The sequence below is a fragment of the Puma concolor genome, chromosome D1, assembly GCF_028749965.1.
Source record: "Puma concolor isolate L17-30 chromosome D1, mPumCon1.1.hap2, whole genome shotgun sequence".
NCBI lineage: Eukaryota > Metazoa > Chordata > Mammalia > Carnivora > Felidae > Puma > Puma concolor.
Window position 1 is genome coordinate 69,954,678 of NC_141676.1, and position 22,006 is coordinate 69,976,683.

General features: G+C 38.3%; 1 protein-coding gene across 1 annotated transcript in view; it reads left to right on the forward strand.

Annotated features, from left to right (window-relative positions):
* Positions 1-22,006, forward strand: part of CCDC81 (coiled-coil domain containing 81) — a 39,188-nt gene that overhangs the window by 13,710 nt on the left and 3,472 nt on the right. The window contains exons 5-13 of the mRNA XM_025928634.2: positions 2,139-2,218; positions 4,900-5,024; positions 6,934-7,057; positions 9,946-10,039; positions 10,644-10,790; positions 11,866-11,970; positions 12,113-12,285; positions 13,527-13,605; positions 13,822-14,042. Of these exons, the coding sequence (XP_025784419.1) occupies positions 2,139-2,218; positions 4,900-5,024; positions 6,934-7,057; positions 9,946-10,039; positions 10,644-10,790; positions 11,866-11,970; positions 12,113-12,285; positions 13,527-13,605; positions 13,822-14,042 (1,148 nt within the window). The remainder of the gene's footprint in view (positions 1-2,138; positions 2,219-4,899; positions 5,025-6,933; positions 7,058-9,945; positions 10,040-10,643; positions 10,791-11,865; positions 11,971-12,112; positions 12,286-13,526; positions 13,606-13,821; positions 14,043-22,006) is intronic.

Here is a 22,006-nt window from a genome sequence, read left to right on the forward strand (position 1 = left end):
AGAGCATGAACGGGGGAGGGGCAGAGAGAGAGGGAGACACAGAATCAGAAACAGGCTCCAGGCTCTGAGCCATCAGCCCAGAGCCCGACGCGGGGCTCGAACTCACGGACCGCGAGATCGTGACCTGGCTGAAGTCGGACGCTTAACCGACTGCGCCACCCAGGCGCCCCATGGTATTTTATTTTAATGACAGTCTACAATAAATCGAGTCATGGAAATGTATCTTTAGCTTTTAATTTGCCATACTGTGGAAGAAATTTCATAATTGACCCCATCATTATTATTCAGTAGCTGGTATGACCTTCATGCTAAGTTGGACATAGCAGAGTTTAAGGAGGTAGTGAAACAGTTAATCACCAGAACTAACTGAATGCTTAGTGTGCCTTAAGAATGAATAAAATTGGTACAAATGAATTATATTATCATAGAATGTTATAAAATCCTGGGTTCCATAGAGCAAAAGCCTGATTTTTAAGTGAAAGACTATAAAATGAAAGTCTATAAATACGGTCTAATTCTACTCTCTACTTTCTAATTTCCTTTTTCATGGAGCTCTGGGATGGGGATTTAAGAGTTGTGCATAATGAAGCTCTTGGTGTTTTCTGCACAATCTGGCTTCATGTAGGATTTTAAAGATAGGCACTAACCCTGTGTATGTAAAGTGGAAACACGCAGCTATCACCCTCCCGTTTCCATGAAAATACAGCAGAAGCAAGGCCAAAGTGCTGGCCCATCTCTAATCTTCAGGGATTCTACAGAACTTTGTAGTTTTAATAACATGTTTATAAGAGAGGACAGCCTGCTGCACTCTAAGACATAACTTTGAAGGAGCATTTTCCAGAAGTAGTCATCCCGAGAGATATTCTATGAAAAAAGGATCTGGAGACCAAAGCAGATGGAGGGCTGCTGCATATATCACCCTCCTGGACAGAAGCACAAAACACACTGGCATGTTAAAGGATCTGAGAAGTCTGCTTTAACTGACTGAATCATGAATCGTGGAACTTTTGGTTAATCCAAGGCTTGTTAACAGCAAAAATCACATTTTGGGGGGGATGCCTGGGTGGCTCAGTTGGTCCGACTTGGGCTCAGGTCATGTTTTGCAGTTTGTGAGTTCGATCCCCTCGTCGTGCTCTGTGCTGACAGCTGAGATCTTGGAGCCTGCTTCGGATTCTGTGTCTCCCTCTCTCTCTGCCCCTCCCCCACTTGTGCTCTGTCTCTCTCTATCAAAAATAAATAAAATGTAAAAAAAAATTTTTTTTTAAATCACATTTTGGGAAATTGCTATAAAGTGGTGAGAGTGATTCTTTCCCCCCAAATGTCCCATAACTTAAACCTGAGTGTTGTTCTGCAGAGTAGTTCTCTTGGGAAGCTGTAGGTTTATTTCAATGATGCTGCTTTTGCTGGAACCATATTTAAAACTTCTTTTTGCAAATTCCCTTCAAAGCCTTTTGTAAACCATATCATTTCAAAAATAATTTTGGATTTCTATACTAGTATAATGTAATAATGTCATTACTGTAAAATGTGATAATAATTATAATAGCTGCTATTTGTTGAGTGTTTATTATGTGCCAGCCACTTACATACAGTACCTCATAAAAATTCTATGAATTAGATCCTGTTATCCCCACATACTCAGGGTTTAAGGTTACATAACTTAACAGTGTGGGGATGTGAACATGAATCCACGTGACTTCAAAGCCCTTCTCTTACCCTTCTCTTAGAGTTATTTGGGTCAAGAGTGGAATTGGCTTCCTTGCTTATTTTCCTCATAGTTTCAAATAAGTCAGCTCTCCTCTTAAAGATGTATAAAAGAAGCCATCAACTCTGAAGGTAATTTCCAAAGAGGAAATGGTTTGAGAAAAGGCAGCATCAGTGGAATTGGTATGAGACTATCCACGGTGATAAATGAGATAATTCCTCTTTGGATTTTAAGCTCTAGACTTTAAGCACTAAAAAAATATAAATAAATAAATAAATAAATAAATAAATAAATAAATAAATAAGTAAATAAGTAAGAAATAACAATAGAGAGTATCATGGTAGCCTTGCCTCTGAGACTGCCTATAGCTTTGATTTGTATGTGTCCTAGACCACTGCCCCAAGCATAACCTTTCTCTTTCTCTGTCCTCCAGAGGCCTGGCACTGTGGACTCCGTGTTGTCCAGCGGAGAGAGCTCAGAGAAGCAATCCAAGTGTGGGTGTGCATTTCCAAGGTCAGTGTTTTGCTCCACAGCTTCCTCCAGGCACAGCAATCCTTGTTGATTTATTAATGTGATTGGGTAGTGTTTCTCATCTTTTCTGGCTCATGCTCCTTTTAGTGTTCTCTCTCTTTCAGTGTTCTAGCAAAGAAGGATTTGTTGCATACACTTTCCATAGTTAAGTTAGAAAGCAATGGCCAGTTAGACGATTTTTATTTATGATAATTCAACAACTCTATACATTACTTGGTGCTTATCATGATAAATGTACTCTTAATCCCCTTTATTTCACCCATGCTTCACCCACCTCCCCTCTGGAAACCACCAGTTTGTTCTCTGTATTTAAGAATCTGCTTTTTTGTTTGACTCTTCTTTTCTTTTGTTATTTGTCTTGTTTCTTAAGTTCCACATATGAGTGAAATGATATGGTGTTTATCTTTGTCTGTCTGGCTTATTTAATTTAACATTATACCCTCTAGGTCCATCTAGACTATTCATTTTTTTTTTTTAATTTTTTTTTCAACGTTTATTTATTTTTGGGACAGAGAGAGACAGAGCATGAACGGGCGAGGGGCAGAGAGAGAGGGAGACACAGAATCGGAAACAGGCTCCAGGCTCTGAGCCATCAGCCCAGAGCCTGACGCGGGGCTTGAACTCACGGACCGCGAGATCGTGACCTGGCTGAAGTCGGACGCTTAACCGACTGCGCCACCCAGGCGCCCCTAGACTATTCATTTTTAAAACTACTCTTAGCTCCCTAGAAACTCTGATACTACCTCCCATCAATTTTAGTCCCTGCAATATTAGTGCAATTCTTCTCATCTTCTGGGCTTTCCTCTACCTTCCATCATTTCCTCTGAACTAGCTTTCTCTTTCTGCAGTCTAGTTCACCTGTCTGAGCTCTGATTCTTACCACTCAAGTGGTTAGAGAGATAAGGTAGAATAAAGGAACAACTTTATCCCAAGAGTGCAGTGGGTTTTAGTGGTGGCTGCTGACAATGATTATAATAATGATACTGATAATAATAATAATTGTCATCTATGGAATATTTACTACTGTAGATGTCAGATGCTATTAAGCACTTTCTCAATATTATTGCACTTAATTTTCACTTTAGCTATTTGAGCTGTGTATTTAATTTTATCCATTTTATAGAGGTGCAAAATTGTAATTTTAATTTTTTTTTCTTTTAATAAGTGAAACAACATGGTGCAGTATTAAGAACACTGGAATAGGGGGCACCTGGGTGGCTCAGTCAGTTGAGTGTCCAACTTTGGCTCAGGTCATGATCTCGTGGTTTGTGGGTTTGAGCCCTGCATCGGGCTCTGTGCTGACAGCATGGAGCCTGGAGCCTGCTTTGGATTCTGTGTCTCCCTCTCTGCCCTTGCCCTACTCATGGTCTGTCTGTCTCTCTCAAAAGTAAATAAACATTTAAAAATTTTTTTTTTAAAAAGTACACTGGAATAGGAGTCAGGAGACTTGGTTTTTTTTCCCCCAGTTTAGCTGTCACTCACTCATTGTGTACCCTTAATCATGTTCTTAATTTTAATTGCTATGCCATTAACTATTACGCTTTTCAGGTGGAGGAAGTTTGGGGAATAACAACCAGCTTCCCAGAGTATTATTTTCTCATGGTTTTTAAATCTGTGACATCCTCCTGTGTTAGTTGGTTTGGAAAAACCCCCTCTAGGAAGGACTGTATGACATACCTCAAAATCAGTGTGAGGGTCAGAATAAACATTAGAGATTAGTTAGTCTAGACCCTTAATATTGTGGATGAAATGGACAAACAACTGAATGGCCAAGCTAGAAATAAAACCATGGCTCCTGACTGTTCCACTATTCTTTCTATTGTACCATGTTGCCTTACTCATTAAAAATAAATCAATGGATTCAAAATAATTTTATTGTGATTGTATTTTGGAAGGCAAATTTGGCTGCCCCCTTGGACATATTTTGGCTGAAGCATTCCAGGAGGGAAATAATTGCAATGGGTCAAGAACAGAGATGGAAGCTCCTGTTAACTAGAGAGCCTAGAGATGGACCGGAGAACTCAAATACTCAAAATAGTTGTAGATGTTTTATTCATATGAAGTTTGGTCCCTGAATTTACTGGAAGTACCACCCTCCCCCACTGCCCTCTCTCCTGCTTACACCTCTAACCCAGCACTCCATACTTGAGACCACAGAAAACCTACAACTACATGCACCAGCTGAACACATCCATTCCCCCATTGTGCTTTTGCAAGTCCCTCACTTTTGCCTGGGGAAAGGATGGAGCTGTGGGGAGGAGAAAGAGGGAGGGGAGGAGCAGTTATTTCTGGGCATATTTTGGTCTCTGCCTACCAGGCTGTGAATCTTTGCCTTTAAGTCATTCAACAGCCACCTTTCACTGTCACCTCTATGCATCCGGTTACAGAACTAGAAAAGACAGCCGGGTTCAAACTGAGACCAAACCCAAAGCTTAAATCCCTCAATTTATCTGCTTTTGAGGCCTCAGTACTGAGAGGGGAGGTCTTGGTTGGCCACCAAACTTAGCCTGAAAGAGAGCCTCAGTAAATGAAAGCACTTGCCCCCTTGAGAGAAGTGGGTGTATTTCAGAACCAGATAGCTAGCTGGGTTGCTTCTAAGGATTGAAAGTTCACACATTCACCTATTCAGGCCCAGAGCAGTAAACATCGTGGCTTGTTTCTAGGATTGAGATCAAGACGTTGGACAAAAAACCACCTATGGAGACCATTGTAGAGGAAGATGAAAATGAAATGAATGGACAAGAGAAGTGCGAATTAAAAGACCATCCAAGCAAAGAAGGCGTCAGAGGTAGGCCAATATTGCTACCATATTGATGGTAGCCCAGCCATATTGCTTAGTGACTTCTATGCTCAAAATAAATAAAGTTAGAATCATGAATAATTACTGTATTCTTCTTTCTAACATATATCTTCTATTCCTGGAATCTTGTATCTCATCTTAACCACTTTTTGACTCTCAGGCTTTTAGACTATGATCTCTTTGCTGGTTCCCCATTACTTAAAGAGGTCAAAATTCATATGCCTACAGGGTCCAGTCAGATAATGTAAATGCATGAAGTGGGTTGCATTTAACATGATAGGGTGACATGTTAGCATAAATAATAATTTTTATGAAAAATGGAGAATGGAAGTTTTGCATCTTTGATACTTGGCTTAATATAAGGTGGCTGGATTTTCATATCTGTGTCTTCATTTAATCTGTTATGATATGTTTGTGTTGGTTGAAGCATATGAAGAAAATCCTAGGATTTCAAAGACTTTTGGAAAGGATCCTAGGGATCCTTAGGGGTTGCCATGCCACCCTTTGGAAACTTCCTTTAGGAGATTATTGCTTTGTAGGCAACACACTAATTGACATTGAAGCAAAAAATGCTGATAGAGCCAAAAAAAAAAAAAACCCATGTCAGTGGGTAAACATTGGCTTGTGGATATTGTTTTTGCAACATGTGGCCTACAGGACTACATGTAAACTGTTAGCCTAATATTCACATGCTTTTGTGTCTGTAACCTCATCTGTCACTGTTTCCTATAGATTCCTTCTCTGAGCAGAATTGTCTATTTATGTCCTTCTAACACATCTTGTCCTTCCCTGACTTCATGTTTTTGTTCATTCTTTTTCTCTTGCCTAGAATGTCCTTCCTTTTCTTACAGTCCAGCCCAATCCTACTCACCTCTTAGCATCATTTTTACATCGCACTTACTCCATGAACACTTCTCTCATCACTGGATTCTGAAGTGTCTTCTTTCATCTCTAAACATGGCAGACCCTTAAAGATAGCACCATCAATTGGAATGTAGACATTTTTCATCATTGCCCTGAGTTGCTATTTATGCAATGTATGCAAAGCGACTTAGCATTGTAGGCATGTAATAAGACCTCCACGATGAGAGCTCTTGGGGTTTTTGTCTATATCTTATTTTTCTCTACAACTATAGATCTTCCCCAATTTAACGATGGGGTTATGTTCAGGTTAACCCATTATAAGTTGAAACTATCATAAGCTGACAATGTGTTTAATACATCTAACCTACTGAACATTATAGCTAGCCTGTCTGAAATGTGTCATCTAGCCTACATTAGCCTATAGTTGGACAAAATCACCTAACACAAAGCCTATTTTATAATTAAGTATTGAATATCTTATGTAACTTATTGACTACTGGAAGTGAAAAACAGACTGGTTGCATGGGTACAGAATAGCTGGAAGTGTATCGCTTGTTCACTCTCCTAACTGTGGCTGGCTGCCTGCTGCAGCTTGCTGGGCCGCCCAGCATCCCCAAGGGAATGTTGTGTCACATATCACTAGTCCAGGGAAAGATCACAATTCAAAATTCAAAGTGCAGTTTGTACTGCATGCACATCACTTTACACCATCAAAAGCCAAAGTCACAAATCATAGGTCAAACCATTATTAAGTTGAGATCTTAATTAATTAAGTTGAGATCTTTTGAAAGATCTTGAAGGGCAAAGACTTGCCTCTTGTATTTTCTAAAGTGACTAGCCAGTGTCTTGCACGTAATAAATATACAAAAAAATATTTGTTTGAATCACACTAGGGCAAGGGACAATAATTTAAGATAAGAAATGTATCTTATATATAAATTTTCCCGGGTAAAATAACGAGTTTTAAAAATTAGTTAAGTACAAAACCACCCATTTAAAGTTGAAAGGAAACTTGGTTTCATTCATTTTACAGAGATCATAACACACAAGAGACTTCGAGAAAAACATGCTCTCTCTCCTTTCAAAGTGACAAACATCAGCTTTCCAAACATGGCGGAGCAGAATGTTAGTGGTGGTAAGAGTGTGAACCGCGAAAGGTAATGCATTGGTATTTTATCTGGTGTCTGTTACTAAATATATTTTTGAGTTATATCTTGATGCAGGGAATTTAAATGAGTGTTTATTCATTCCTTCATTCTGTATCCTTGAGTACATTCTACCTGTTAGGTGATTGGGATAATAGATTCAGTCAGGGCTCATAATCTAGTGGGAAAGCCAGGCATACATAGAGTGATAAATTATGACTCAGTAGGATAAACACTATGACAGAGGTGGAAACAAAATAGCACAGGGGAGAGAACATCTAACTCTCTTGTGGATTTTGGAAAATTTCTCTTGTTTTCCAATTTGGATCAAATTGGAAAGCAGTTTTGCTAAACATGGCTGGCATTCAATAAACATTCTTTGAATGAATGAATGTATTACAATTCATTATGGTCATGTCTTCTAACAATGTTATGTCAAAAGATTTCTATTTTCATTTTTTTAAAGTTTACTTATTTGTTTTGAGAGAGAGAGAGAGCAAGCAAAGGAGAGTCAGAGAGAGGAGAGAGAGAATTCTAAGCAGGCTCCACACTTTCAGTGCAGAGCCTGATGTGGGGCTTGAACTCACAAACCATGAGATCATAACCTGAGCTGAGATCAAGAGTCAGATGCTTAACTGACTGAGCCACCCAGGCACCCCAAAAGATTTCTATTTTCTTTTTTTTTTAACACACTTTTTTTTAAAGTTTATCTTTTACTAATTTTGAGAGATGGAGAGCAAGTGGGGTAGGGGCAGAGAGAGAGGGAGACAGAATCCCAAGCAGGGCTCGATCTCAGGAACTGTGAGATCATGACCTGAGCTGAAATCAAGAGTCAGATGCTCAGACTGAGCCACCCAGGCACCCCAAGTAGGACACTTTTTAAAACCTCAAATTAGTCAACCATACTCAAGTTATCTATTGAGCATTGATTATTTATACTGCATTGGGCTAGCAAATTTGAATTTGTTAATGTGTCACAGTGTATCAGCTATCATATGTGTGATTTATGCACTCTGTGGTACTAAAGTCATGTTCAAAACCCTGGGCATGCTTGTTTTGAATAATCTCATGGTTATGAAAGATAATTGTGAATTAAATGTCTTGTACTTTGGAATTTAGTTCAATCCAACAGACACTGAGCACCACAGTATGCTGGGCATTACTTTAGACACCAAAGACACAGAGCTGTAAGACATATAAAAGACATATAAACAGTCTCTCAGGGAGACTGACACTAAAGAAGTAGTACACATGGTAAAGACAACAAAAGAAAGTACAGGAGCTGCAAGGAGGAGGGAGTAATTAATTGTTAGGGCTTATTGGTGGAGGCTTCCTATAGATGTTGACCAAAAAATGGGTGTGTGTGTGTGTGTGTGTGTGTGTGTGTGTGTGTGTGTGTGTGTAATGTATATCACAGAAATTTTGAAAAATGAGAAAAGGAATAGATACAAAAAAATCACCCATTATACATATATTTATATTTGAAACATATACACACATTTTAAGTACAACTGAGATCATATCATATGAAACTTTGTTATACTCAACAATAAGTGGTTAACATTTTCCCATGGCTTTGAATGTCCCAGAACATGAACAAATAATTGCACATCACTTCATTAATTAAACCTTTTGTTTAACTCATCTCCTTTTGGATATTTAGATTATTTTTAGTTTTTTAATATTATACACCATACTGTGACAATATATCTACACATAATTCTCTGCATGCACCTGAATATTCTATAGAATAAAAACTTTAAAGTAAAATTTTAGAGGTAAGAGATGAACCCATTTTTCATGCCTTTGATACATGCTATCAATTATTCTCAGGAAGGTTATATCAAATTATCTTCCCAGTAGCAGAAATATGAGGGACTGCTGTCTTCTCCATAGTTTTGTTAATACTGGACATTGTACCCTCCAATGGATTCCATTCTTACCCAGGGTAAAAGCCAGAGCCCTTGCCATGGCCTCCAAGAGCCTGTTTGGTCTCTGATCTCTCTCCTACTTTCTGTCTGCTATCTCATCTTTCACTGGCTACTTTGAGCACAGGTACACTCCCACCTCAAGGACTTTGTACTCATTCACTCTGCCTGGAATGCTTTTTGCATCAGATATTTGATTATTTTTAACCCCTCCTTCTTTCAGCTATTTACTGAAATATCACCTTCTTGGTACATCTTACATGGGCGTTCTGTTTGGTTCAATACTCCATCCCTCCAGCATTGTAGGGCATTTATCACCTTCACACATTCTATTTTTTAAATAAGTTTATTATTTTGAGAGAGAGAGTATGTGTGTGAGCGGGGGAGAGGCAGAGAGATAGGGAGAGAATCACAAGCAGACTCCAATACTCAGAGCAGAGCCTGATGTGGGGACCCTGAGACTATAACTTGAGCCGAAATCAAGAGTCAGATGCTCAACTGACTGAGCCACCCAATCACATATACTATTGAATTGACTTACTTGTTTATCAGCAGGCTGTCAGTTCTTATCAGAATGTTAATTCCATAAGGACAAGGATTTCTTTTTCTTATTTTTTTTTGTATATTTTGTTCTTTACTGCATCTCCCATGCCTAAAATAGTGCATATAATAAGCACAATACATTTTGTAGAATGAATACATTTTATACCCATTTCATAGCATTGGTAACTGAGATTTTTTGCAAGATGACCCAGGTTGCCTAATGCCAGTCAACTTGTAAGCAAAAAAGCTGGGATTCAAACCCCAGTTTATTTGACACAAACCATGGATTCTTAACCTCAATACATATAGATCCTCTGAGAAAGATCGCTAAGATTATTTTTCTTTCCCTTATATTTGTGCTTGCTTCCCAAATTATCATAGCTCATGTCAGACTTTTAAACATTAATTCATGTTGCACTGTTTTTATAGCTTATCATCTCCACGTTATTTGAAAGATTACAATAAAATGAAGCATAACATTTCTCCAGCCACTGGTTGCCAGGATCATACTAAGGCAGGGCAGGTACAGTGTCTTCAAACAAAGTTCTCTTTCTGTTTCTGACTTCTGTTTCTCAGTAAGAGTTATGGGAATTGCTTTTTTTTTTTTCAATGTATGGATATGGTTCAAATACTCAGGACCCCAAATTAGACTCCAATAAACATATCTATTATTAAAATCTACTAGGGTTAACACAAGTAGGGTTGGTATATCTCTTTCTAATTTTCACTTGCTACAAATACATTTCTTTTTTGAGGTAAAGAGAGGGTGCAGTGAGCAAGGGCGGGGGGGGGGGGGGTAGAGAGAGAGAAGTGAGGCTCACCCAATGCAGGACTCGAACTTGCAAACCATGAGAGATCATGACCTGAGCCAAAGTCAGATACTTAACTGACTGAACCACCCAGGCCCACCTGCTATAAATACTTTTGATCAAATGAGAGTTCAGTAAATCCTTTTGGATATTTGTGGAGCCCACTTTGAAGACTCATGTTTCTAATTGCCATCAATACATTCGTTTATAGAGTATGTTGCTTGACATGCTCAGTCTCTGGAAAGCTTGTGAAGGGAATGTGAAGGAAAACAAGTAAAAGGCAAAAAACTCAGTTTGTCTTCAAACTCGGTATTGTAGGAATTGTGTTATGTGTGTTTGCAACGAGCGCTGCGCAATTTGCCACGACACCACAGCAGTGAGAGGAAGAGAGGGGAGAGAGAAAATGAGCAACACATTCGGCAGTATCAAATGATGAAGGATCAAGAGGAGCTCCAGAAACACCAGGTAGTTCAACACTCCGACTGAAGAATGGGACCGTAGGAACTTGATTTTAAAGGGCCACGTTAAATGCCCCGTCATATGTCTGTACTGTAATGTATTTAATCATTTCCTTATTGTTGGACTAAAACTTGGGTTGTATGCAAGTTTTCATAATAAAACTATGAAACACTGAATGTTTGTACACTGAGCAACAATGAGTGTTTCAATGTATGAAACACTGAGCAACACTGAATGTTTGTACCTGCCACTGATTTCTCCCTCTCCCCAACCCCCAAGGACTTAGTTTTAAAGGTGGAACTCCTGGATTTATATGGTTTTATTTGTGATTTCTAATACAACATAACCAAGGCTTTCCCCTTCAAATCTATGGCCTATCTCAAGCAAGCAAAGAGAGGATGGTACCCCCATATTTGCACTGTCCAGATTTCTGTGGTCTCCCATAGCTGACCATATTGCTCTTTCTTGCATTTGTGATACCAGGTAACCACTTAAGAAATCTTCCATTCCCTCTTACGATCCCCACAGAGGTGCTGCCTAAAGCCGCAAAACAGGAAAAAAGAAAAAAAACCTTCCCCAACCCACTTTTATAAATCTATGAAGCTTTACAGAAAGTACCATTGCCTCCAAAAGGCGAGTTTCTACCTCAGTTGGATTATTATAATGTAATAGAATTAATTTTTTTTAATGTTTATTTTTTATTTTAATTTTTATTTTAAATAATTTAATTATTTTAATATAATAATAATTTAATAAAATAATTTAAATATTTTAAATAATTTAATTTTATTTAATTTTTATTTTAATGTTTATTTTAATGTTATTTTTTTGAGACAGAGAGAGACAGAGCATGAAGAGGGGAGGGTCAGAGAGAGAGAGGGAGACACAGAATCTGAAACAGACTCCAGTCTCTGAGCTGTTGGCACAGAGCCCAATGTGGGGTTTGAACTCACAGACCGCGAGATCATGACCTGAGCCGGAGTCGGACGCTCGATCAACAGAGCCACCCAGGCGCCCCTAGAATTAAATTTTTAAAGGCTGTATTTTCAGTACGTAATTTTTTGTTTGTTTGTTTTCAAAGATGAGAAATCTGGCTAATAGAGCACAGAATCAAAAAAATGCTGCCTATAATCTTGGAGTTGCTGAAGCTATAAGAATCCACAAGAAGGAGAAACCTGAATTTTGTGTGAGTCTTTTCAAAATTTCTGTTGCTAATACCTGCAAATACTATAAGTTAATCATGGATTTTAGTTTTCTGAATTACTACCTTTATTCTTTGTTGCTTTTTGGTATTTTAAAGTAAATGAATTGCTTCTCCTTCATTCCAGAAATCTTTCCTATTTGATAAACGGCCACTCAGTTCTGAGATTAATGCTTTTAAACAAGAAGAATATTCCCAAAGTCTCCTGAAACAAATGGATAACAGACGGGAAAAGCAAATAAAGCAAAGACAAAACAGAGAGCTGATGGGCCGCCTAGAACAAAAGCATCTCACAGAGGAGTGAGTCTGGTTGACAGGCTCTAAAAACGGGTTCAGAATTTTCACGTGAAGCTTATTTCCATGTGGGATTCAATCAGCATTGGTAGTTTCATTAGCACAACTATAACCAACTGAGCCAACCAACCCAGCTGGCAGCCAGTACCTCAGCATAACATTTCATTAGAAAAATGAAAAAAAGCTGTCATTATTATAATTATCATTATAGTGATACCAATCTATAACTAATTATAGAGAATCATTTTGTATTGTTTTGTCATCACTAATACTGGTAGGTGAAGGAGGGGACTTGTCTTGAACAAGCACTATTCCCAGCTATTCCCAGTCAATCTCAAGTCAAAGCTGGGGTTTAATGTCAGTACCGGTATCTCACAGGGGAACCCGGGGACAGGAATGTGGGGGAGAGGGGATCTAAGAGGACTAGAATCAAGGACTAAAAAGTCATGTAAAGAATCCTTCCCTCTGCTCACCCCCATAGCTCCTTGGTAGACATCATCTTTATTCCAGCTCAAACCTGGATGAATGTTAGTCTCAATCCTGAATATTCAGGAAAGAGAATCTGATTGGTATTGTTCAGATCATCTGAGGTCTGGGATAGGGTCAGAGTTCAAACCTGCCTAAGGGCGAGTCACACTTCTACTACTGAGGTCAGGAGAGAAATTAAAGAGGCTACTGTAGTGTGAGAGAGACTCCTAAAACAAATAATAAGCTAGCTTTTGGGACTGAAAAATTATTTTTCTACAAAATGTTTATGTTCCATTATACTCGCTTTATAGATCATATGGGTTCCCTCTAGGTTGCATATAACAGAATCATAATTTATAATAGGAAATATCACTTTCTTAAAAAGGAGTCTTATGGTGAATCGTTTTGTAGAAGAAATAGACACTTCCTGCTTTCCTGTCATGGTTTATTTAAAGCACAGGGGTGGGGGGGGTGGTGGGGGGGGTGGTGGGAGGGTGAAGGAGGACCTGTCTTAGTGGTAGTGAATTTGGACAAAATGGTCATTCCTGTGCTTACACTTGTCCTGTCTGTCCTCTATTCAACACATTGTCCACTAGCCTATGCATTTGAATTACTCCTTTCTTTCTTAAAATGGAAGCTCCTAGAAAGAAATGCCACTTTTTATTTACCAGGCTCTCACTCCTATTGATATTTATTAAATACATTTTAGTGATGTTAATCTGTATTACTGAAGACAATAACGAATGTCGCCCCCGCCTCCTCTTATCTTTAATTGCTAGACTTGATGCACAGAGAGCCAAATACATCAGAGATAAGATGGAAGACACCCAGTGTTATAAGAGAGCTTTGGATGCACAGGTAAGGGGACAACTGTTATTTCAAAGTTCTGCAGTTCTGCAGTAGCATTCTAAAAATACGTATAAAAACTGTAGCCTTGTGTGTTACCCATTTCGTGGTTTTTGCAGCCCTTGTTCCTGCCTCTAAGGGACGGGTATTTTACTATGCTACACTGTTGTGTGTAAGGTTTATTGCCTGGTATCATTCTGATCTGTATTATATGTGTCCCTGTTTCAGATAAAGAATAAATCCATGCAAATGTCCACGTTTGAGCCAGAGCCTTGTGAACCCATCTTTGCTAAGGATGAGAGTGAAATGATGGTGCAAAAGCGAAAGCGAGACCAGAAATACATGAAGCACCAGATGGAGACCGCTGCTAGCCAGAAAAGAAGGACCATCTTGCAGCATCTGGTGGGACAGAAGCAGGATTTGCAGATGCTTCAGAGGACACAAAAAGAGTAAGGGACGCCAGGTCTTTCTTCCTCCTCCTCCTCTCCTGCTCCCCTCTCCACATTCCCCTTCTCTTTCTCTCCTTCTCCTACAACAGCACAGAAACAATAATAATAGTGAACACATTGAGGAGTTACTATGTACAAAATATTATCCTTCAAACTTCATCTTGTTTCGTCCTCACAATTCACTCAATGAAGAAAGGTTATTGATTAAAAAAACAACCCAACCAACCAGTCTCGATCCACCCCTCTCACCAGTTACCTCTCCATATTTTTCCTTCCCTTTACAGTACAACTTCTTAAAAGAGTTGTCCACTTGTTGGAAATACAATGTGAGCCACAAAGCAGCTATTTTTCTCAACTAGACACAGACATGAAACTTGGGTCGTTTCTCCAATAAACCCTCTTCCTCCTAAGAACCGTTCATGTAGTAAGCTGCACTGATGACGGCTGGTGAGGGATGGTGAAGGTGGCAATGTAGGCAGAGGAGGACTTTATGCCTTATCAATGCAAATACCTTTAAATTCAAACATCAAACACCCAGTTTCTTTCTTTTCCTTTTCTTTTCCTTCCCTTTCCCTTCTTTCCTTTCCTTCTTTTCTTTTTTGATTTGATGAGTTTATACATTATGTTGAGCACAGGTGTAGCTACCATTTGTCCCGTTACATTGCTAGTACAATATCATTGACTGTATTCCTTATGCTCTGCGTTTTATTCCCATGACTTACCATTCCGTAACTGGAAGCCTGTATCTCCCACTCACCTTCACCCATTTTGCCTGATCATCCATCCCCCCCTTCCCTCTGGCAACCTTCAGTTTGTTCTCTGTATTTATAGAGCTGATTCTGCTTTTTTGTTTGTTTATTCATTTTTTTTTTTTTTTTTTTTAGATTCCACTCATGAGTAGAATCATATGGTATTTGTCTTTCTCAGTCTGACTTGTTATTTCACTTAGCATAAAACTCCTTGGGTCCATCCATGTCATCTCAAATGACACAATCTCATCCTTTTTTATGGCAGTGTAATATTTCACGGTGTGTGTGTATGTGTGTGTGTATATATACACCACATTTTTCTTATCCATTCATCTATTTTTTTTTTTCAACGTTTATTTATTTTTTGGGACAGAGAGAGACAGAGCATGAATGGGGGAGGGGCAGAGAGAGAGGGAGACACAGAATCGGAAACAGGCTCCAGGCTCTGAGCCATCAGCCCAGAGCCTGACGCGGGGCTCGAACTCACGGACCGTGAGATCGTGACCTGGCTGAAGTCGGACGCTTAACCGACTGCGCCACGCAGGCGCCCCTCCATTCATCTATTGATGGATGCTTGGATGCATCCACATATTGGTTATTATAAATGATGCTGCAATAAATTTAGGGGTGCATATATATTTTTGAATTAGCGTTTTCATTTTCTTTGGGTGAATACCCAAAGGTGGAATTACTGGATCCTGTGGTAGTTCTATTTTTAACTCTTTGAGGAAGCTCCATACTGTTTTCCATAGTGGCTGCACCAGTTTGTATTCCCACCAACAGTGCACTGCACAAGGGTTCCTTTGTCTCCACATCCTCACAAGCACCTGTTGTTTGTTGTCATTTTGATTTTAGCCATTCTAACTGGTATAGAGTGATAGCTCATTGTGGTTTTGATTTGCATTTCTCTGATGATGAGTGATGTTAAACTCTGTCCACTTCCAAGCTCCATGACCTGGGCCAAATCACACACACACAGGGTTCTTTGGGCCCTCTTTTCCTCACATGAAACATAAGGATAATATACCTGCCCTACCTCTCCTTACTGTGAGAATTATATGAGTATGTATTTGAGAACGTTTTTGGTAACCGCAAAGCTCTGAACAAATATGAATTGAGGTCTTTACTTGGTTATCTCTCTTGTTGAAGCTCTGGTCACAGACCCCCTTTTCTGTAGGGGTCAGGTCCTTGTCTCCTGTTTCTATATCCTTTACTAGTTATTCCATATTCTCTCACTTTTCTTTTCCAACTTCCCTGTCTCTGGTGCATCTCAGGATGTCATCTGAGGCCCTCCTACGGCAAGTAGAGGGTCACTTTCTTTCAGAGGGGATCATTTAGTCACTATGAAACAAACAGGCCTGCTAAAGTATTTTTACTTCTTTTTCTTTAAACTCTTCTGCTTATGTTTATAAAAAATATAACAAATTATGCTTATTAAAATAAGTCAATTGGTGGGGCGCCTGCATGACTCAGTCAGTTACGTGTCTGACTCTTGATTTTGCCTCAGGTCATGATCTCATGGCGTCTGAGTTTGAGCCGCATGTTGGGCTCTGTACTGATGGTAGGGAGCCTGCTTGGGATTCTCTTTATCTCCCTTTCTCTCTGCCCTTTCCCGCATGCTCTCTCTTGCTCTCTCTCAAAATAAATAAACTTTAAAAAAAAAGTCAATTGGTGGAGAGATTAAAAAAAGTTAATAATCTCCCCCTAGCCTTCTATATTTTTTTCTATTCTTTACAAATATATTCAAATAAGATGCATATATTTTTTTTCCTTCCATTTTTGTAAATGAAAATAAGAGCTGTGAGATCTTATACATTACTCTGCAGCCCAATCTTTCTTTAACCTAATAATGCATCATTAGTTCATGTTCAGATCAGTACATAGAAATGAAATTCATTCTTCTTCAAAAACAGCATGATATCTATAATATGGATTGCTATAATTTAACTTTTGCATTATTGATGAACATTCACTCTGTTTCCAGATGGTTTGCTATTACAACAATTTTGCATTAAACATTTTTAATATATATCTTCATACTGGTTCTTTTGTTTCCATTGGATAAAATCTTAAAAGTGGAATTGCTGGATGCCAGCGTATGGCGCATTTTAAATGTCACCAGATACTGACAGTTTGCTTTCTAAAAAGGTATGGCAATTTGCTTCCAACAGCAGTCTTGTGGGAATCCTAGTTTGCCTCCCCTGTAGACCCACTTCATTTTCTCACTTTCTTAGCATCTAAATTAAACTGAATTTTTAAACTATCCTTTTAAAAAGAATACAATTATAGCCAAAAAGCTTTTGAAAAGCTGCTCGACATCACTAATCATTAGGGAAATGCAAATCAAAGCCACAGTGAGATAGCTGCTTACTAACACATTGTTTCCACTTTCTGAACCGTGGGCAGGTCAGCCTTATTCGGCTGTCAGCTGTCATTGTTTGTACTGTTTGGAATAGATGTCATTTAGCTTTTAACTAAATGTGTGCCTCTCCAAGCTAAGAAGTGTTTCATGTTTTACTGAATATTTACTTATCTAGACCTGAGAGACCGGGATTCTCCACTCCAGTGAATAAAGGTAGCAAAATCAATTCCAGTGAATAAAGGTAGCAAAGTAGGATGGTGAGATTGCAAATGTAGCTGTGTTTTGTATTACACAATTTAATAATTTAATTCCAATCACATATCCATCCTGGAGGCCAAGTCTATGACAGTCTGAATGAAGTAAGCAGTTAGCAAATTGTTCATTTTTCTCCTTGCAACTCATTTATGTAGATGGAAGAAAAAATCTTACACTGTTTAAGATCTATATATCACTGTAATGTATACAGGTGAGATGGCTATCTTTTCTTCCCCCTAGGGCTTTATGCAAAGAAAACATATGTTTGCAGAATAACATCTTAAGGTTTCACAAATGCAAAGATCAAATGTGCTATCATGTATTTTGTATTATAAAATCTGTGCTTTGATTGTCTTGTGAAATGTCCAAATCAAGAATAATTATAGATTTTTCTTATACCACATGCACCATGAAACATTTAACAAGTACTTCTTTTAGACTATGCAAAAGATTAGAAAGGAAGAAAACTGTCGATTCACTGGTAGACAAAACCATTAAGATGCAATTATGATGTAAAAAGGAAAGATAAAGAAAACTAAGGCAAGCAAAAACAAACGCAAAAACTAAAACTAAAGAAAAAAGAGAAAGATACTAGGGTCACATTCGTTAGGATGGCTCCTATCAAAACCCAGAAAACAGTAGGTGTTGGTAAGGATGTGGAGAAATAGAAACCCCGGGCACAATTGATGAGAATGTAAAATGGTGCAGCCGCTATGGAAAACAGCATGGCAGTTACTCAAAAAATTAAAAATAGAATTACCATATGATTCAACAATTCCACTTCTGCGTATATACCTAAAAGAATTGAAAGCAGGATCCTTTTTAGAAAATTAAAAAATTATTTTATTTTCACTCCAATATAGTTAACATGAAATGTTATACATAACATATAGTGTAATATAACATTGTACATTTTAGATGTACGATATAGTGATTCAATAATTCCATGCATTACTCATTGCTTATCAAGGTAAGTGTACTCTTAATCCCTTTTACCTATTTCACCCATACCCCATCCACCTCCCTCTGGTAACCACCTGTTTGTTCTCTATAGTTAAGAGTCTGTTTTTTGTTTTCTCTTTATGCCTCTTTTTTTGTTTGTTTTGGTTCTTAAATTCCACATATGAGAGAAGTCATCTGGTATTTGTCTTTCTCCGACTGGCTTATTTTGCTTAGCATTATAACCTCTAGACGTATCTGTGTTGTTGCAAATGGCAAGGTCTCATTCTTTTTTATGGCTGAATAACATCCATTGTATGTGTGTATATGTGTATACACACACACACACACACACACACACACACACACACATATCACATCTTCTTTATCCATTCACCTATTGATGGATGCCTGGGCTGTTTCCATAATTTGGCTATTGTAAATAACACTACAGTAAACATAGAGGTGCATATATCCCTTCAAAGTAGTGTTTTTATATTCTTTGGGTAAATACCCAGTAATGCGATTACTGGATTGTAGGGTAGTTTTATTTTTAATTGTTTGAGGACCCTTCATATTGTCTTCCACAGTGGCTGCACCAATTTGCATTCCCACCAACTGTGCATGAGGGTTCCTTTTCCTCCACATTGTCACCAACACTTGTTTCTTGTGTTTTTGATTTTAGCCATTCTGACAGGTGTGAGGTGATGGCTCATTGTGGTTTTGATTTGCATTTCCCTGCTGATGAATGATGTTGAGCATCTTTTTATCTATCTGTTGGCCATCTTTATGTCTTCTTTGGAGAAATATCTGTTCAGATCCTCTGCCCAGTTTTTACTTGGATTATTTGTTTTTTGGTGTTGAGTTGTAGAAGTTCTTTATATATTTTTTATTTTGATATGGTCCCAATAGTTTATTTTTGCTTTTGTTTCCCTTGCCCCAGGAGACATATCTAAAAAGATGTCATGGCCGATGTCAGAATATTACTGCCTATGCTCTCTTATGGGATTTTTATGGTTTCAAGTCTCACGTTTAGGTCTTTAATCCATTTTGAGTTTATTTTTGTGTATGATGTAAGAAAGTGGTCCAGGTTCATTCTTCTGTATGTCGCTGTCCAGTTTTCCCAATACCATTTGTCAAAGAGACTTTTTCCCATTGAATATTCTTTCCTGCTTTGTTGAAGTTTAATTGACCACACACTTGTGGGTTTATTTCTGGTCATTCTATTCTATTCCATTAATCTATCTCTGTGTCTATTTTTTGTGCCAGTACAATACTGTTTTGATCACTACAGCTTTGTAATATGACTTGAAGTTTGGAATTGTGATGCCTCCAGGTTTGGGATTTTTTTTTCTTTCAAGATTGCTTTGGCTATTTGAGGCCTTTTGTGTTTCCATACAAATTTTAGTATTATTTGTTCTAGTTCTGTGAAAAATGCTTTTGGTATTTTGATAGGGATTTCATTAAATCTATAGACTGATTTGGGTATATGAACATTTTAACAATATTTGTTCTTCCAGTCCATGAGCATGGACTGTCTTTCCATTTGTTTGTATCATTTTCTTTAAAAAAATTTATTTTGTTTATTAATTTTTGAAAGAGAGAGAGCACAAGCAGGGGTGGGCAGAGAGACAGGGGGACACAGAATCCAAAGTAGGCTCCAGGCTCTGAGCTGTCAGCACAGAGCCCGATGCGGGGCTCGAACTCACAAACCGCAAGATCATGACCCAAGCCAAAGTCAGATACTCAACCTACTGAGCCACCCAGGAGCCCCTGTTTGTATCATTTTCAATTTCATTCATCAGTGTTTTATAGTTTTCAGAGTACAGATCTTCTACCTCCTTGGTTAAGTTTGGTGCAATTATAAATGGGTTTATTTTCTTAATTGCTCTTTCTGGTGCTTCGTTATTAGTGTATAGAAATGCAACACATTTCTGTACATTGATTTTGTATCCTGTGACCTTACTGAATTCATTTATCGGTTCTAGTAGTTTTTTTTGCTGGAGTTGAAAATAGGATCTTGAGGAGATATTTGCGCTCCCATGTTCATAACAGCCTTCAGTAACCAAGAAAGGGAAGCAACCCAAATGTCTGGCCACAGAGAAATGAATAAACAAAATGTGTTAACGCGCATACAATGGAATATTACTCAGCCTTCAGAAGGAAGGAAATTATGACACATGCTACAACACAGATGAACGTTGATGACATTATGCTAAGTAAAATAAGCCAGTCATTATAATACAATACAAAATATTGTATGATTCCACTTCTATAAGGTTATCAGAGTGGTCAAATTCATGGAAAAAGTAGAACAGTGCTTTCTAGGCACTAGGGGGAGGGAAAAATGAGAAGTTGTTTAATGAGTATAGAGTTTCTATACTATTTTTTTTTTAATTTTTTTTTCAACGTTTTTTATTTATTTTGAGACAGAGAGAGACAGAGCATGAACGGGGGAGGGGCAGAGAGAGAGGGAGACACAGAATCGGAAACAGGCTCCAGGCTCTGAGCCATCAGCCCAGAGCCCGACGCGGGGCTCGAACTCACGGACCGCGAGATCGTGACCTGGCTGAAGTCGGACGCTTAACCGACTGCACCACCCAGGCGCCCCGAGTTTCTATACTATTTAAAATAGTATAGAACTATTTAAAAAATACTTTCAAACAGAGAGGGAGGCTAACCGTAAGAGACTCTTGAATGTGGAGAACAAACTGAGGGTTGTTGGGGGAACCGGGATGGGGGGGATGGATGATGGACATTGAGGAGGGCACTTGTTAGGATAAGCACTGGCTGTTGTATGTAAGCGATGAATCATGGGAATCTACCCCCAAAACCAAGAGCACACTGTTTACACTGTATGTTAGCTAATTTGACAATAAATTAAAAAAAAAAAAAAAAAAGAGTTCTGGATATTGGTTGCACAACAAGGTAAATGTACTTAATACTATGTATCTGTACTCTTAAAATTTTTTAAGATGGTCAACTTTATGTGGTTTGTGTTACAATTAAAAAACACTATGAAAAGGAAAAAAAGGTTATGAAAGAAATATATAATAGGTACCATTTAGTCATTGAGCTCTCATTGTGTTATAGGCATTGGTACTTTCTGCATATTATCTCATTTAATCTTTATAATGACCACACAATAGCTGAATTGCTCAATGCTCCTTGGAGGAAAACGTGGCCATGTTTATTTTAGGAAAAGCAAACCAGCACACAGTCCATTACTGATTTTTATCAGAGGGTCCTGACACCTAGTGGCAGTGGCTGCCTGTAACACAAAGCCTGGCAGAGCAGGCTAAATCAACCTGCACATTTAGTGAAGTCCTTTCTAGACTTTAATGAGAACTGAAGGTAAGAGTTTCAGTCTGGCAAATAGACACATATAAATAAATAATTTGAACCAGGTTTAAGATGATTCACAACAGCAGTGGCTACGTGTCTGGAGACTAGTAATAGAGACACTTTTCATTGGGAATTCTGGGAAATGGTACTTGAAGAGAGATACACCGTAATTACTTCTTTGATGTCTTTACTTTCACCAGACATTCCTCTTTTCTTTTTTTTTTTTTTCTGAACCTTCTTCACAATGTTACATACTTTCTTGATTTCATTTTGTTTTGCCTAGTCACTTCTGTTTCTTTCCCTGTTTCTAGCCA